Source organism: Podarcis vaucheri, assembly GCF_965113315.1.
Source record: "Podarcis vaucheri genome assembly, chromosome: 5".
NCBI lineage: Eukaryota > Metazoa > Chordata > Lepidosauria > Squamata > Lacertidae > Podarcis > Podarcis vaucheri.
This window is the reverse complement of record NC_138763.1, coordinates 73,604,736-73,620,538: the sequence shown is the minus strand read 5'-3', so window position 1 is coordinate 73,620,538 and position 15,803 is coordinate 73,604,736. Positions and strand designations below refer to the sequence as shown.

General features: G+C 44.2%; 1 protein-coding gene across 3 annotated transcripts; it reads right to left on the bottom strand.

Annotated features, from left to right (window-relative positions):
• Positions 1 to 894: 894 nt before the first annotated feature.
• On the bottom strand, positions 895 to 14,072 carry LOC309532927 (uncharacterized protein). 3 transcript variants are annotated; one of them, XM_082223722.1, is made up of 4 exons: positions 13,979 to 14,072; positions 11,745 to 11,835; positions 9,262 to 9,336; positions 7,460 to 7,525 (listed from the first exon to the last, which is right to left on the bottom strand). In XM_082223722.1, the coding sequence occupies exons 1-4, from the start codon at positions 14,048 to 14,050 to the stop codon at positions 7,509 to 7,511; spliced, it is 255 nt and encodes an 84-aa protein (XP_082079848.1). In that variant the 5' UTR covers positions 14,051 to 14,072; the 3' UTR covers positions 7,460 to 7,508. The 3 variants fall into 3 exon arrangements, 1 of the variants encoding a protein (XP_082079848.1); XR_014220073.1 differs by lacking the exons at positions 9,262 to 9,336; positions 11,745 to 11,835; positions 13,979 to 14,072 and adding an exon at positions 895 to 1,944 and having other exon boundaries at positions 7,306 to 7,764; XR_014220074.1 differs by lacking the exons at positions 7,460 to 7,525; positions 9,262 to 9,336; positions 11,745 to 11,835; positions 13,979 to 14,072 and adding exons at positions 895 to 1,944; positions 3,419 to 3,567.
• Positions 14,073 to 15,803: the final 1,731 nt, after the last annotated feature.

The window sequence follows — 15,803 nt, the reverse complement described above, 5'->3', positions numbered from 1 at the left end:
CATGGCTTTGTGAGTCCTAAAGTGTTGGGTTTGGAAAGCCCAGGATGTGAGAGTCTCTCTGAGTGTTTTCACAGGTGATGTGAAGGATGCTTCCTCTCTCTCTGAGAGAGTTAAACTTACATTACTGCACCACCCATTCTTGTAACATGGGAAACATGCTGATTTCTTAAAAAACTAAAATGACAGTTCCTGGAAATGTGGCTATCGACTAGTGGGTCTCAGATGTATGGCTGCTGCATGTTTTCTCCACTTCTCCACCCACCCTAATAATGAGTAAAACAAAACATGGCACGGTAGGTCTTTGCAAATAAGCGTTTCCCCCTCCTTGCATGCGACAACTCCTGAGGTTGCTCCCAAAGGGCATGTTGCAGGAGACTAGGAAGGTGGCATGTGAAAGTGGCACTCTTCATATACTTGATTCTGAACAATCTGGTTTTCCCTACTGCTGTGTACAGGTACCAGACTTAGCAACGTACATTCTTGATCTCCAGTTGCCATAAGAAAATGTGGCATCTATTATCTCCTGGTTGTCTGAAAATAACAAACTTGGTATTTTCTAAAAGGCTTCCCAACATTAACTTACTGTGGGTTTCGCTTTAAGAATTCAGAGCAGCCCTGGATCAGTTGCTGTTTCTGAAACCAGTCAAACTCATGGAGCTGTTTAGGGAATAAAAAGTGGGTTGAAGGGGGAATAAACCTTTACCAGCACTAGGTATGTATGTACAGAAAACTGAGTGTGTTGGTAGCAGAGGGGCTGGGGATCACAGCTGGAGAAGGAGGGGAAATGGAATGGAGTATCCTGAAAATGGACATGGTTCCCTGCCTGAAACCCTGAAGGAGAGCACTCCACAAGGCAATGTCACAGGTCCCACATGTAATTGTTTAATTTTTAAAAAATGTATTTTATAAAGTGCATTCCTGTCCCAAGTCATTAATGAATGATGCGCTATTATAAAACAGCTGGTATTGATCCTTAGTGCAGAGAATGAAAGGCAAAACAACAAATCAGGGCCCATAATTATTGGAGTGCTGTGAAAATAACCACTGAGGGGGCAAATTAATTTGTAAATTTAGTGTAACTCATCTATATATCTGGCAGTACCCAGGAAAAAAAGTAGCAGGTCTTTTGCCCAAGTACTGTAGGTGTGCCACCTGGTGGATATTGTGCAGCTTAATGTTTTTTCTGCCATAGTGTGCTTCTGTGTATCTTTGCATCTTGAAATACCAGAGAATCTTTGCCCGAAACTGTAACACTGAATTCCTTGCTGGTTGAGCAAATTACAGTCTCTGGCTGAGGAAGTTCACCCATCCCTGAGAAGCAACCAACTAGCAACCAACCAATTACAGTACTGTAATTTTAAATCCATGTGAGCCGAGGAGGGGCAAGTTTGTGTTTTCCTGTTATCTCCACTAGATGGCACTGACCCCCTGTTATCTTGCTCCTGTGGATGAGAGAAGAAACGACTTCATAGGAAGAAAAGAGAGCTCAGAAGGGGAATGAATTACATTTGCAAATGTGAAAAGGAAGCCAGTCGCCTTTCAGTGCAGTCCTATGTGGGAAAAGCCTTTTAGTTCCAGCTATGTTTGCAAGGTGAAATCAGGCTTGTTTTACCCAATTCATGGACAGAAGGAGAGGAGGGCAAGTGCCTCTTCCCTCCCTGTTAGTTGTTGTTGTTGGCATCCGTCTGCCTCGAGAGATGATGGAGCCTGTATCTGGGGGCGAAGTCAAACCACTGCGTTATCATCACCAAAGTGACCTCCTTGGGGCACAAGCCTGGGCAGTGTGTATGGAGGTCCTGGGCTGCCCAGATGACAAGATGTGGTCCAAAGGAAAAACGAGCAATATGTTAGGCACCAGCTTGGCTGCAGGAATTGCCGGAAGGAGGCATACAAGGCACCATCCAACAGTCTTATTCCTTAGCTTTTTCTTCTCCCAAAGATATCCTGCAAGGCGGAGAAGGTTTAGGATTAGTTTTCCTTCTCTTAGATGGGCTACCTTCCCAAGTGGATGACCCTCATCTGCCCCTCACTTCCCTCTAAAGCACTTGCAGAAACCACCTTCTTCCCTGTTGAAATCAATGGACTCAACTTACTTAACATTGATTGTAATAGGTCTATGCTGAATATGCCTTAGTTGGATATCTCGCGCCCCCCCCCCCCCGCCATGGCTAAGAATAGAAGATTACTGAGCAATTTTGAAAGAGAAGATAAAAATATGTATAAAAATTAAGAGAAAGCTGCATGGTATTTTAGGATTTGGACTATGCTCCAAATGCCAGTCCAGTATAAGTGAGCAAGAACTCTGCCAATGCTGTAGCCAATACAAGTGGCACACGGACTCATGCTTATCCCTCTAGGACTCCTTGAGGAAGCAACTATAGAGGAGGAAGCAGAACTGTCAAGTTGTCCTTGAATGTCGTCTTGATGTCAATTCTGAATGAGCAGTCTACTCCTCTTTCCCTGATGTATGTATGTCTAGATTAGCAAAACATTGCAGTAAATGCAATTTAGGGCTTTGTTAGTTTTTAAACAAGCTGCATCCTCAGTCTCGTATGCCCAAGGCAGGTTGCCATTTCAGGCGCTGTGTCAGAAGCCTTTCTTTGGTTGCAGCTGCTAAAAGTTGTGGGGAAAGGGGAAGGATAGGATCCAGGAGCTCAATTGCTGCTGCCCTTGCTGCTGCCTTTTGCTCAGCATGGAGGAGGTCAGCAGTTACTCTGAACCCAAGTCAAATTGGGAGTGAATTTACCTATATGGAGTTAGAGTGCTCACAAATTGAGAACACACCCATCTCACAACTCAAGGAGTCACATGACCCTTACGGCATGCTCCAAGTCCTGCATGGGTTCACTCAAGCCACAGTCTCAACATACACATCTTGCTTTGTGACACTTGGGTCTCTCCCTTGCCAATCTATTTCAACTATATTTTACCTGGCTGTAACAATACAACAATAATCAATAACCAACAATTTGCTGCCCTTTCATGACACCCAGAATTGACCGCCTGAGGCAGCTGTCTATTAGCAGGGCCAGCGTCCTGTCCTGGAAGCTAAAGGGGGTTGGGTTACAAAGTATTAAACAGAGATTAAGTACATCACATACTTTTTGGTCCTTGTATCAAATTGCTGTCACTGAAAATTGGAGATGTGTTTTTTCCTGTAGACTCTAAAGCACAGCTGTAAGTTGTATGCTGACAATCTGATGGACCCTTGACTCTCTTTTTCCCCTGTTACTGAAACAGGCTATGCACTATCACTTGCCAGTCAAACCATTTTGTGCTATGCAGAAACACAACATTCATCCAGCCTCTCCTTTAGGACTCATAGTGTTTCTAAGTGTATGGGGGGAAAGTAACATTTTAATATGCACTCCGTGTGCTGTTACAGTGTGCAGATCCAAAAACTACAGAAACAAATTACAAGCAGCCAAAATATGATAAACTGTTTCAGCTTTCCTTCATTATGGTGAAGTCCAGCTTTACTGGATCTGTTGTTAGGGAGAGATAACTCTATCAACGCACGTTTTCTGCTGATGCCTAAATTTATTTATTTATTAGACTATTTATATTCTGTCTTCCTGAGACAATGCTTCATGCGACTCACATTTTAAAACAAGAATAATTAAAAAACAAACCAATTCAAAGTAAAAGAGAGTGATAACTACACACACACACACACATATATATAATCTCTTTAACTGAGGGGTGGGGAACTTCTGGGTCCTGGGCCCAATTAGATCTGTCATGGATCTCAATTTGGCTATGAGGCTATTCCCATTCCCAAACCATGACTGCCTGCCCCACACCTGATGTCATATATAATATCAGAGATAGGACAGGTAGAAATGTGGCTGTCAAGGAAACATCAAGAGCTTTCAAGTGCTCCTGATTGCTCCTTAGCAAAGGAGGATTGCTGTTGGCACCAATCAATTGATTGGAAGCGACAACAAGCTTGCAGTGACTGACAGCACTATGCAGTTTTCCCATCAGGACCTTCATGGCACACACAATCCCACTGGGCTACCTGTAAGCGACAAACAGGTGATGTGCAAAAGCTGACCAGACTGACTGACTCACATTGACACTGGCAGTGGGACAGCATCTTCCATGTCAGCTGAAGGCAGCAAGGCACACACAGCTCTGTCTACTCCCAGCCCATCAACATTTGTCGCAGGAGGCAACTGCCTCACTCTGCCTAAAAGCAGGGCTGGTCACGATTGGAGAACTGAGCAACTGAAGTCAGTGACAATAGTGTTGTCCAGTGGTTTCCCTGCAACTGTGGAGCAGCTTGCAGATGTCGCTGTTCTTTCTACACTTAAGGCTCAATCCAGCACTCTTGTAGTTGTTGGCATGACAAGGGTAGGGTCATGTGAAACTTTCTGCCAAGCAGGATGCAGGGTTTAATTTGCCATCTTTAATAAGTAAGAGCAGGAAATGAGAAAGGAGAGGTTAACCATAAAAAGGAGTCTCGGTGGACAGTTCTTAGCTTCACGAAGCATCAGTGTTGCTTTGAGGAGGCCAACATACTGTTCCATTTATTCACCTTTCCCTTGGCAGAGCACAGCCCTGGAATATATGAGAAAGCTACAGTCTTAGGCCCAAATGCTTCTATTCCCACCACATCTGCTGATGCTAAGAGGGAAGACAGATGTAGCATGTAGGGAGGGGGGCAACCTGGAAGCACACCCACTGTGTTCAGTCAATGGATGCCTATCACTCTGAAGGGCCAAGCTAAAAAAATGAATCAACCTATCAATCAATAATTTCCTAGAAGTTTGCAAAAGATGTCGGCTAGGCATCATGCTAATTAACAAAATCCTTTAATCCTGTAATGCCACCCAAAAACCTCTCCTCGTTTTTATAATGATGATGATGATGCAATGAAGAACTGGGAAAATGAATTAATGGTTATGTGACATTAAAGAGAAGAACAAAGGCGTACGACCTGCATGAGGTGAGGTGGGTGGGAAGATTGATGGCTGTCCCAGCATCTGATTCTGTCTGTAGTTGCAGTTGTAAGGCTGGGCTGCAATTATTGCCAAAGAGTGGGCTGTAAGCTCCTTTCCCCCTCCCTTTACAGCTATTTTCGCTCTCATTTGGATTATTACCAAAAATCTCAGGAATATCTCTTTCTGTTCAGCAGATCCCAACATGGACCGTTGCCTGATTAAGATCCACCTAATTTTACACACGGTCAGTGATCTGGAATTCCTCCTGGGAATCGGATGACTTTTTCATCAAGAGCAGGAGAATTTTGGAGGCCCAAATAATTAGAGGAGGCTTTTGAGGAGATAATTAGGAGCAGAAAGGTTCGGGTGGATGTTTCTTTTCTTTTCTTGTTCCTGTGCCTTTGGAAAAATCCACTTCTCCTTCAGCACATCACATGTTTGTTACACAGAAACATCCATAACAATTCTGGGATGGCCAACGAAGCATTGCATTTTCCTGGTGTTTCTCCATACATATATTAATAACTGTGATGATAGGCAAATGCCACAAAGCATAGATAGAATTGCACTAAAAACTGCCTGTCCTTCTCATCAGGAATCTGAGTTTTCTGAATTCCCTCTCCTACTCCAAGAATCTTGGTGGAAGAGTGGTAGAGTACGCACTTTGCATGCAAAAGCTCCCAGGTCCAGTCTCTCCAGGCTGGGCTGGGAGAGACACTTGCCTGGAACTCCTGCAGTCAGTTTTGGCAATACTGAGCTAGACGGAGCAATTATTTCCTTTGGTGTAAGACAATTCCTTGTTTCACTTCTACACAGGGTGCCTGCAGACGTTCAGTATTTTGCAGAAGGCATTGAAGCACATGCAAGAGTTTCAAGTTTGCACAATTAAAATGGATAAAATGCCCTGTTGCCCTAGTGCAACAAATCCACTATACACACACACACAGATGAGTTTTTGCAGTTTGGCATGTGGTGGTGAAACGCACTGGAAAGTGTAGAATGAACCAATGAATAATAGAAAAATGTAAATGCCCTGCAAGTAATTCTGGATGAATGCCCGTTGTTCATACAACTTCTCAAATAAACCAGAATGAATGCTCAATAAGGGCTGGACATAGTCTAACCACCACACCACCTTTGTGCAAACAAATCAGGATGAATGCAGAATAAACAGGCCATCCAGGGGACCCCCCAGCCATACCAAACTTGGTTGGAACAAAACTTGTGTATACAACTATCCATGAAAAAATCGCAACCATTGTATGACAACAAATACTATGGTACACAAATTAACACCAGTAATTTTGAAAAAGTTGGTTAACATCCTCTGACAGGTTGGAGTATAACAGTGAGAATTAAGGAACTTAAAAGAATTATCAAAGGGAATTTTAAAACATTGCCTGCATCACTAAATTCCACAAAGTCCTTTTAAAGACTACGGTATTTTGTTTTTATCTGACATCCTGTTTTTTTAAATCTCTTTATGCTTTTATATTGTTTTGTGTATTTATTGTAAATCTTTTATTTTTAATGTTCTTAGCTGCTCCAGGAGGTGTTGCTTTTTAGCAAAGGATGAGCTTAAGCACACAATCCTATATATGTTAACTCAGAAGTCCCACTGTGTTCAATGGAGCTTGCTCCCAGGGTTGCAGCCTAAACTGTGTAAGCAAAAGCGAATTTTGTGCTCCCTCTTTTTTGCACTGCCTGAATCATAGAGGAGACTCTATGGAAGGGCTATTCCTTGATTGCCTTTCTGCTTTTCCTAAATGATGCTCTGGCTTCCTAGTCTAAGGTGACCCCAGTGTGAACCTCCTTCAAGTTTGAGTGCATTTTCTCTCTCTCTGTCTCTCCCTCCCTCTTGCTAGTTAGTTTCATTCCCCTGCGATGGCTTGATGAGAACCAGACTCAGAGTTAAGGTTCACATATTCTCAACAGGGTTAATTTTTGCTTCCTGTGTGATGGCCGTGAAGAGCGAGGGCCACAGTGGAATCTTTGCCTCTTCTGCGACAGGGTTCATGGATATTAGCAATCCCCCAATCTCACAGAATTGACCTGCTGTATGACTCTGGTGACTGTTCCCACATCTGTGTTGTCTCAACTCCCTTGAGCACCAGTCAACTGTGAAACAAACTGTAAGTCCAGGAATAAGGAAGTGCATAGTGCTTTTATCACGGAAGATGTGCAACCACAACTCATGAGACAAACTTGAAGAGTACAGACTGCACCTCCTTGAAATCAGTGGAAAAGCTTCCATTAATTTTAGCAGGTCTAGATCACTCTATAAATCCAGGAATTATAGTGATTTGGAGGTTGAGCTAGATAAATCTTTGTTTGTCTTAATAGCACTGTTGTATCTTACCATGCCTGGGCACCCTGGCTAATATAGCTGTTCCTGTAACAGCATTGGATCAAGTAGTATAATGAGATCTATTGATGGCGGGACTTTGTGATTGATCTTATACACTGTAATCCAGCACAGCAGTTTATGGGATTGGACTGTTATCAATTCCCTTGCTTTATGTCCAATAAAAACCACTGCAGCACCGGATCATTGTAAGAAATTCAGACTTCACTCTGAGCTGGAAGTTAAAGAGGAAAAGTAAGTAAAGTTCCATTGTGCAGGGGGAATCATTAAAAGTCAACAGCATTGCTTCTGAAAAATAATGTAGTTTTTAGGCACTATTCAGATTTAATCCTCCTAAGTGCTATTCATAATGCAGGTTAGAGCTTTTCCTTTCTTTTGTAATCCAAATTAAAATCGGTTTTTTAACTACGACCCTCTCGATATTGAAATGGCACAATTTCCTATATTTATTTATGGTCGGCTGCAAAATGATTTGCAGAGCAACTTGGGACTCCATCACTGCTGCTACTGGTTTTGTAAATGATGTCACCTTTCAGCAAGAAGACCACAGACAGCAGGAGGCTAAGAAACAAATTACGTTTCCCAGGACCTTTGCAAATGAGATGGATCCCTGGGATGATAAAGGAAATTTCGTTCTGCAATTCATCAATATGAGATGAATTTTCATGGGGAATGGGAAAATTTGTTTTCCACTGCCTATAGCCTCAGATCTTTCCCAGGGAAGTTCCTTGCCCCTTCTAGACTGAAGGGTGCCTATTGAAGCTGATCTGGAGGTGTTGATATAACACTGACTGCTCGATAGTTTGAACCTCTAGTTAAAGCGGAGAGTCAGGGAAAGTGTTTGTGTAAGGGGAACTTATTAGACCCATATATGCCCATATGTTCTTTTGCAGTTTCCTGGCTCTCGGCTCTCTCTCCTCTCTGCCACAGAGGTGTAAATTGTTTCCATGAGGCCTAGAACCAGGGCAGGAACCCTGTCAGTTCCTGTCACAAAATGGAGCATTCTCACCGGCAGCTGCTTGGTTGTCCCAATACAGTGCTGCCATGGCAACAGCGAACTTCACCTCAACCTCTTCATTGCACCCGTGCTTCTTTCTGAGAGACTGAGACAAGGGTTAGCAAGGAGCCTGAGGGAGACAGGGATACGATTTCATTTAATATCTGTATGCCGCTTTCGCAACAACAACACTGAGCTCAAAGCAGATGTAGATATATACAAAGTATTTCTGTTGCTCCAGCAATTCAAGATGAAACACAGACCCCGACTCACACTTCCGGTCAGACTTACTCATTTCACAAGACTGGCCCTGACACACACTGAGCTGATGTGCCTTAATCACTTATATAGATGGCACTGGGCTGTTGCCATAGCAACTGGTTTGGCTGACCTTGCACCTGTCAGCTTAACTAATACATGGGGTGATTTGGGCTCATGAAGGAAATTAACCCCCTCCTCCATGTCCAGTTCCTCCAAAACAAGTGACAGAGCAAAGAGAGGTGTGGATAAACCTGTAGTCTCTGTGTTGGGGTTGTGGACAGAAGCAAAATACACAAAATAAACCATCAGTCTGGAAATGGCATAACAGATGAGGGTGCTGGAAGAGGTAAAGGTGTGCAGCCTTTCATCTACATTTCTATTTTTTCAAGGCTGATCCAGTTTTGGTTGAAACTTTGTCATTGCCCAGATTGTCCCTAGCAGTTATTTACACTGGACAATCAGCATTTAAGGTGAATGCAGTGTCTACTCACGCTGCATGCCACAGCAACCTCAGTGAGGTTGTTAAGTATCTTTCACATTCCTTTTCTCCATTTTGTGCCTCAGGGAAGGAGTTGGAGCAACCTCCCATCTGCCCTCCTAGACACTAGCTTGCTCTTGCCCATAAATTAAATGATGAAGATTTAAAGAGTAAAATGGGAAAGCAAACATTCAAGTGGAGCTTATGTATGTACCTGGGAATCGGGCCATCTCTCCACTCAGATGCTCTTTCCAGCTTGGTCTGAAGCCACCTGGGAGGAAGAACTCATCTGCAGAGGACATAGAAAGTCACACCACGTACCTGGAGGGCTATGCAGGCCCAGCTCTACCATTAGGCAGCATGGAGTGGCCACCTCAGGCTGCTAATTTTGGATGTCCCCCCCAAATGGCAAGTTATTACTTTATCACTTGCTTTTCCTGTATTTTTACTTCCAGGGCGAGGGTGTTTGTGGGATTTTTCGGTGTCTAGTGCCAAAATAACTTGACTAGCCTTAGGTACAATGCTCCCACCCTTGGGGTTGGTGGGGACGGGGGTGACATTTGCTGTTTGGACTCAGACAGCAAATACTTGTGTTTATTATTTGCATTTATGTCCTGCCCTTCCCCACAGGGGCCCAGGGTGGGTCATGAAAGTATAACAATTAAAACAGGTACAGTTACAAACCATAAAAGAAAAACCACAAGAACAAACCATATTGGAATACAGTGGTACCTCGGGTTACAAACACCTTGGGTTACAAACACTTCGGGTTACAGACTCTGCTCACCCGGAAGTAGTACCTCAGGTTAAGAACTTTATCTCAGGCTGAGAACAGAAATCACACACTGGTGGTGTGGGGGCAGCGGGAGGCCCCATTAGCTAAAGTGGTACCTCAGGTTAAGAACGGTTTCAGGTTAAGAACGGACCTCTGGAACGAATTAAGTTCGTAACCAGAGGTACCACTGTAATAATTCAGGAGCACAAAACAGCCGTGCAAGGAGGAGGCAAGAGATCCACTCTGCAAAAAAATCTAACCAAAGCATTTAGGCTCATTATGTTTGGGCAGGCCTGCTATTATTATGAGTATTGTTGTTTTATTGTGACCTTGCTCCAAAAAGCTCAGAGCAGCATTAAAAAAAAAAAGTTTCACAACAACAGCCCTGTGAGGTAACTTCATCCATTTGTGGTAGTTGCCCAAGGCCAAAAGGGATTTGGCAGCTACAGAAAAAATATCTTGGGACTCATCTGACCAGTGAAATAGATATTTAAAGAGGTCGTCCTTATAGTCGTTTACTTTATTAACTGTAGACAACACACTCCACCATTGCTGCTTCCGGCAGAACCCCAAACGCTTCCACCTGGAACAATTTGGACAGGCCTTATATAATGAGGGAGCAGAAAGGCTTGTAAAGAGACTGACAAACTGACATGTTGGCAGGCGTATGCTCCGCGTCTGAGTGGTCTCTTCAAGGTTGGATGAGACATCTAAGGAGGCCTCTCCCACGCTGAAATTTCTACTCTATGCCCATCTGGACATTTCCCCTCAAATAAGTCTCAGGTGGCTGCAAACATGCCTGTTTAATCTTGCAAGAGGATGCTAAGCTTTTATTATCACATTTAATGTTGGAACACGGCTCTTTTCCATATGGAAATAAATTGGAAAAGAAATTCAAATGGATCCCCTGTATTTCAATCATTCCTCCTAATTGCTCCAAGCCTCCTCTCTCCTTTTTTCCCTCCAAATTTTTTTCATCCTGCCGGATTGTTTTCTAAATGATGAAAGGCATTTTAATTTTAAAGGGAAAGCAGGCCCTGAAAATCAAAGCCCCTGCTTAAGATTTCTCAGAATTACTGCAACTGGGGCTAATAAAGCCCAAGGTTATGAAGTGACACAGAGCCTGGAAAAGTCAGGCTCGTTCCATAATACGCGGCTCAACAAAAATCTAGGTGAAGGGGTGGGGAGGTTATGTAGAAAAACGGAGCATTTTCCCCAAAGTTTGGTTGTATGGCAGAGTGCTTACAAATATCTGTTTAATGCACTACTCTCCCACTCCAAAAGAAATTGGCAAATGTTCCTGTACAAAATGTTCATTATATAAGATGCAGTCCATACAGTTAGTTACTTGAATAGACCCTGGAGCAAAATAGCCTCAGGTGCCTTCTGCCTAGGATACTTTTGATTTAGCAAGCTCAGTTTCAGAATGCTTTGTTTCATGCTTCCTGTCTCCCCAGAGTTTGGACTTGATATCCCGCCTTTCACTCCCCTTAAGGAGTCTCAAAGCGGCTAACAATCTCCTTTCCCTCCCTCCCCCACCAAAACGAACACTCTGTGAGGTGAGTGAGACTGAGAGACTTCAGAGAAGCGTGACTAGTCCAAGGTCACCCAGCAGCTGCATGTGGAGAAGCGGGGAAGCGAACCCGGTTCACCAGATTACGAGTCCACCGCTCTTAACCACTACACCACGCTGGCTCTCGAGTGGTAGGAAGCTCCAGAGCTGGGTGGTTACACGTCAGGGCCGGTCCCGCCGCCTTTCATTTTTTTTTGTTTCATTCATCTTTTGCTGAGAAACAATACCAGCCAAGAACAGCATTCAGCGAGAACAAGTCCACAAGCTATGACTTTCCTTATGAGGTCCCCCAAATTCGTGGGACTCCAGGCACACCTGGACCTTTTTTCAGCATTTGGATGTCACGTACATTGTCCCAGGGCCAAACTAGATTGAATGGTGAATATCTGCAATGAAATTATGGAAGTCACAGGTGGAGATTCTCGACTGGAGCTGCAGCCCTGAGGGATGGAATAGGGAAATATTGTGGAGATGGCAAACGGCAACTTTAGGGAGCCATATAAGGTAAACAGCATGTGGGGGTGGGGGGGAAGGATGAACTCTCCCTCCTCTAGCACTGTTGTCCCAATCGACACCCACTTCCTAGTGGCATAGTGGTAAATTCTGCAATGCAAGTGCTCTCCCTGACAACTTCCCACAGCCACACCCCTTCTAAGTCTATGAAACAAAAACGAACCTTTGACCAATGCAGATATTATGGCCTCTATAGCAAGCCAGCATTTCTCTCTCTCTCTCTCTCTCTCTCTCTCTCTCTCTCTCTCTCTCTCTCTCTCTCTCTTGCATTCCCCCCATTTGCTAAGCATACAGCCCAACAAAGAGTTCTGCTGGATTCAGAATGAAATGATGTTGGGTTTTTGTTTTTTTCAAAATAAAAAAGTGACAATTTAGCCTTCAGCTCTACATGCTAATTCAACCTACCTCTTCCCCTGCTTAGCTTATCTGGTGGGCTTCTCTGTGAGAAAGGCTTATATATTTGGCAGGCAGAGGACTGTCAGATAGGAGGCTCAGGTGATGACATCATTGTCCCTGCTGTGAAATAAGTGCTGGCACACTGCCCCTTCCCTTCCCTGTCACACTGTATTGCTGCCTCTCCTTCCCATAGCTCCTATTTGCCAGAACAGAAAGAGACAAATCGGACCCTCCCTTAAAGAGGTGAGACCTGGAAACTGACACCCTGTGTTGTGGGTGGGTATGATTGATCAGCCACAACACCTGATTGGTAGGTCCCTCGTAACTGGGTGCAATCTGGCCAATGGGACGCAGTCCAAATGATTTAAGGGACCTATTTATGCCCATGCACGTGACCCAGGGCGTCCTCTTTCGGCTCGTGCATTCGGAACACCCGCCCACCTCTCCCTACTTTTAGGGTTTTGCACTTGACCTTGCTATGCCTTTGTGTGTCGTCTGTCGTTGGGACAGGGGCACAGCAGGAATTTCCCCCACTTGGCTGACTGGCTGTTGCCATTTGGGTTTTGCCTGCCACGTAGCAAATCGTCACAGCTTGTAAGGTTGCAGATAGGTTCTGGTTCAGGTGACAGGGATAGAAGAATGCTCTCGCCATCCCTATGTGAAGGGTATTCTGTTATAGGAATCCTGGGACTCGATGGTTTGGTCAACCCCTGAGAAGGGGTTCTGCCCATGCCTGAGTCCACGGGCACATTTGGGTGGTGAAGATAGCCTATTCCCGGCTTTCCGCTTATCCAGGTGTTCACCCTTGGCTGACCTATGCTGGAACCCTGGGTCAGCGCTACTTGCATGGCAGGGAGCTAGTTGAACCAGAGCCTATTCAACCAATCACTTTCTGTAATCAATAAAGTTGTGGCCTAAATTCTGCCAAAAACCAAAACCAAAATTTGAGTCAAGTGTGAATTTATTCAGGGGGGAGGTTTCTGGGTCTGAACATGCAAGAGATCCCATTGTTGGCCCTCAGTCAAAACTAGCCCTCAGCAATCCTTCTAGTCAACAATCCTGTGCAGTCAGCCCGTGTTCTTGTCATCCTTATATTGCAGATGGGCAGTTGAGATTGTGAGACTAGTGGCCTGCCTAAAGCCACCAATGAACTTGAAGGCAGTAGTGGCTTTGAATGGAAACTTCTTGGCTGATCACTCAGCCTTTCAGCCTCACCAGCTCCTTTCTTCCTTTTATCTGCCACTGGCCTGCTATGTGTTGATGGACAAGTCACTTTGCCCCTTTACTAGGGGTAGGGAGCAATTTCAGCCAGAGGGCTGCATTCTCTTCTGTGAAACCTTATGAGGGCCACATGGGGCCTGAGCAATGGCACTAAACTTTATGTTTGTACAGCCCGGACAATAAGGTCCAGCTCGGAGGGCCTTCTGATTGTTCCCTCACTGTGAGAAGTGAAGTTACAGAGAACCAGGCAGAAGGCCTATATGACTTTTAGAAGACACCTGAAGGCAGCCCTTTAATGCTTGACGTCTTACTGTGTTTTTATAATTTGTTGGAAGCCGCCCAGAGTGGCTGGGTCAACCCAGTCAGATGAGTAGGATACAAATAAAAAGTATTATTATTATTATTATTATTATTATTATTATTATTATTAGGCTAGTTTACCTAAACACAAACCTCTATCTTCCATTTAGATAAGCAAGAGACATTATCAGAGTTCAAGGACATATTCTGGTCAGACAAAAACATTTGGGCTGTGAAACAGGACCAGTGAGGTGAGTCACCTGAGGAGAAATCTGAGGGCCAAAGAGAAAGAGGCTTGGAGGGCCACATTTGGACCCCAGGCATGAGTTTCTCTATTCGTACTCTGTACACATATACTAAAAATACCAGCACCTGGCACTGAATACTGAGACCATGTTGCAATAGGGGGACGCTGCGAGAAAGTGTGTGCTTTTGTGAACACCTCACAGGGAGATCCCAAAGCCAGGAGAGTAATTGAGACAAGCCATTTGAGAGCTTTAAGCTAATGGACTAAATTCCAACATTATTCTGAAAGTGCCAGGAATGGGCTAAGCTTGAAGGAATGCTGGCAAATACTTGACATTTTCGCAGCACCCAAACTGCCTGCCCTTACAGGGCGCCATGGGAGCAGGAAAGACTTAAAATGGAATTGGCATTGCTGAGAGCTATCCACTTGCCTCAGCAAGGAGGAATGCTAACCCATTTCAGTTCAGGGAATAAGAGATTTGGTGGGAATGGCAGGAAGGAGGGGCAGCAACAAGGGGAGGGGGATAACGCAAAAACTTTTGTAGAGCAATTTAGAACTTAAGCGGGTGGCCCAAACAAGCCCTGCAGCTGACGTCAGGGGCTACAACCCCGACTTAATAATAAATAGGTTTGCCTTCTCTTTATTACATGGCTGACATTCTTCTCATACAGTGGCTTCTGATAGCTTCAGAACAACCAGCCATGCTGGGACTCCTGCAGGGGTCAATTGTGCCATGGATACTTAATACTGTTTGACCTTGCATAGAGCCCGTTTACTTGTTTGAGAGCACCGGGCCTTTGCAAACATATCTCAGAAGTAGACACAGCATATAAATGTAATGAATGTGCTGCTGTAAACATTGTAAATTATACAGACTGGAGTCAAGTATGGGCAAAGGAACTTGACTCTTATCATGCTGCTATAAAATGGCTGCTTCTCTAAGTTCCCGTTTCTTGCTTGGTGTTCCCCAGAACGGCTTCCCTCACTACAACCACACATGGAACACTTTAGTTCCACTGCTGTCATCAGAGGGAAGAGGCCCTCTAATGGACATTTTTCATTATCACTCCCCAGATCCTTCATCAATCACCTCTTACAAATGTTTATTATATCTAGTGAAATTTCATGAAGAATTAGTCCCTGAAACCTTGTTTTCATGTTCTTTCTTTCCTTCTTTCATGTCTGTCCCTCACTGTGGGCAGGAACTGTGACCATTGGTCCACCTAGTTCAGTATCATATACAATGACTGGTAGCAACTCTTCAGGGTTTCAAACAGGAGTGGTTCCTCAGCTCCACCTGGAGATATTGGGAACTGAATTTGGGACCCTTTGTATATGGACTATGTGCTCTACCACTGAGCTATGGCTATACCCCTGACAGATTTACACAAAAGGAAGTACTATTGGTTTCGGTGGAATACAACTTCCACTTAATGCTTTACCCTTGTCTACACCTGAAGGAAGGCGCAGCTTCTTTCAGGGCCTCATTCAGTAGCAGCAGCAGCAGCAGCAGCAACAAACCTTTGGGAAACACATTCATTCTTCACCTCAATTATTCTGGAGTGGGTTTACATTTTAAAGTATTTCATTCATGAGTAAGTGTTAGGAAAATATGCAATTTTGGTAAGAACACCAATATTTCTCTCTTTCTTCCCTATCCCCATTTACATGGATGTTTATTTGGGTTGCAACTTGGTGGTCCTGAAGTTTATCATGTAATGATCCCTCTTG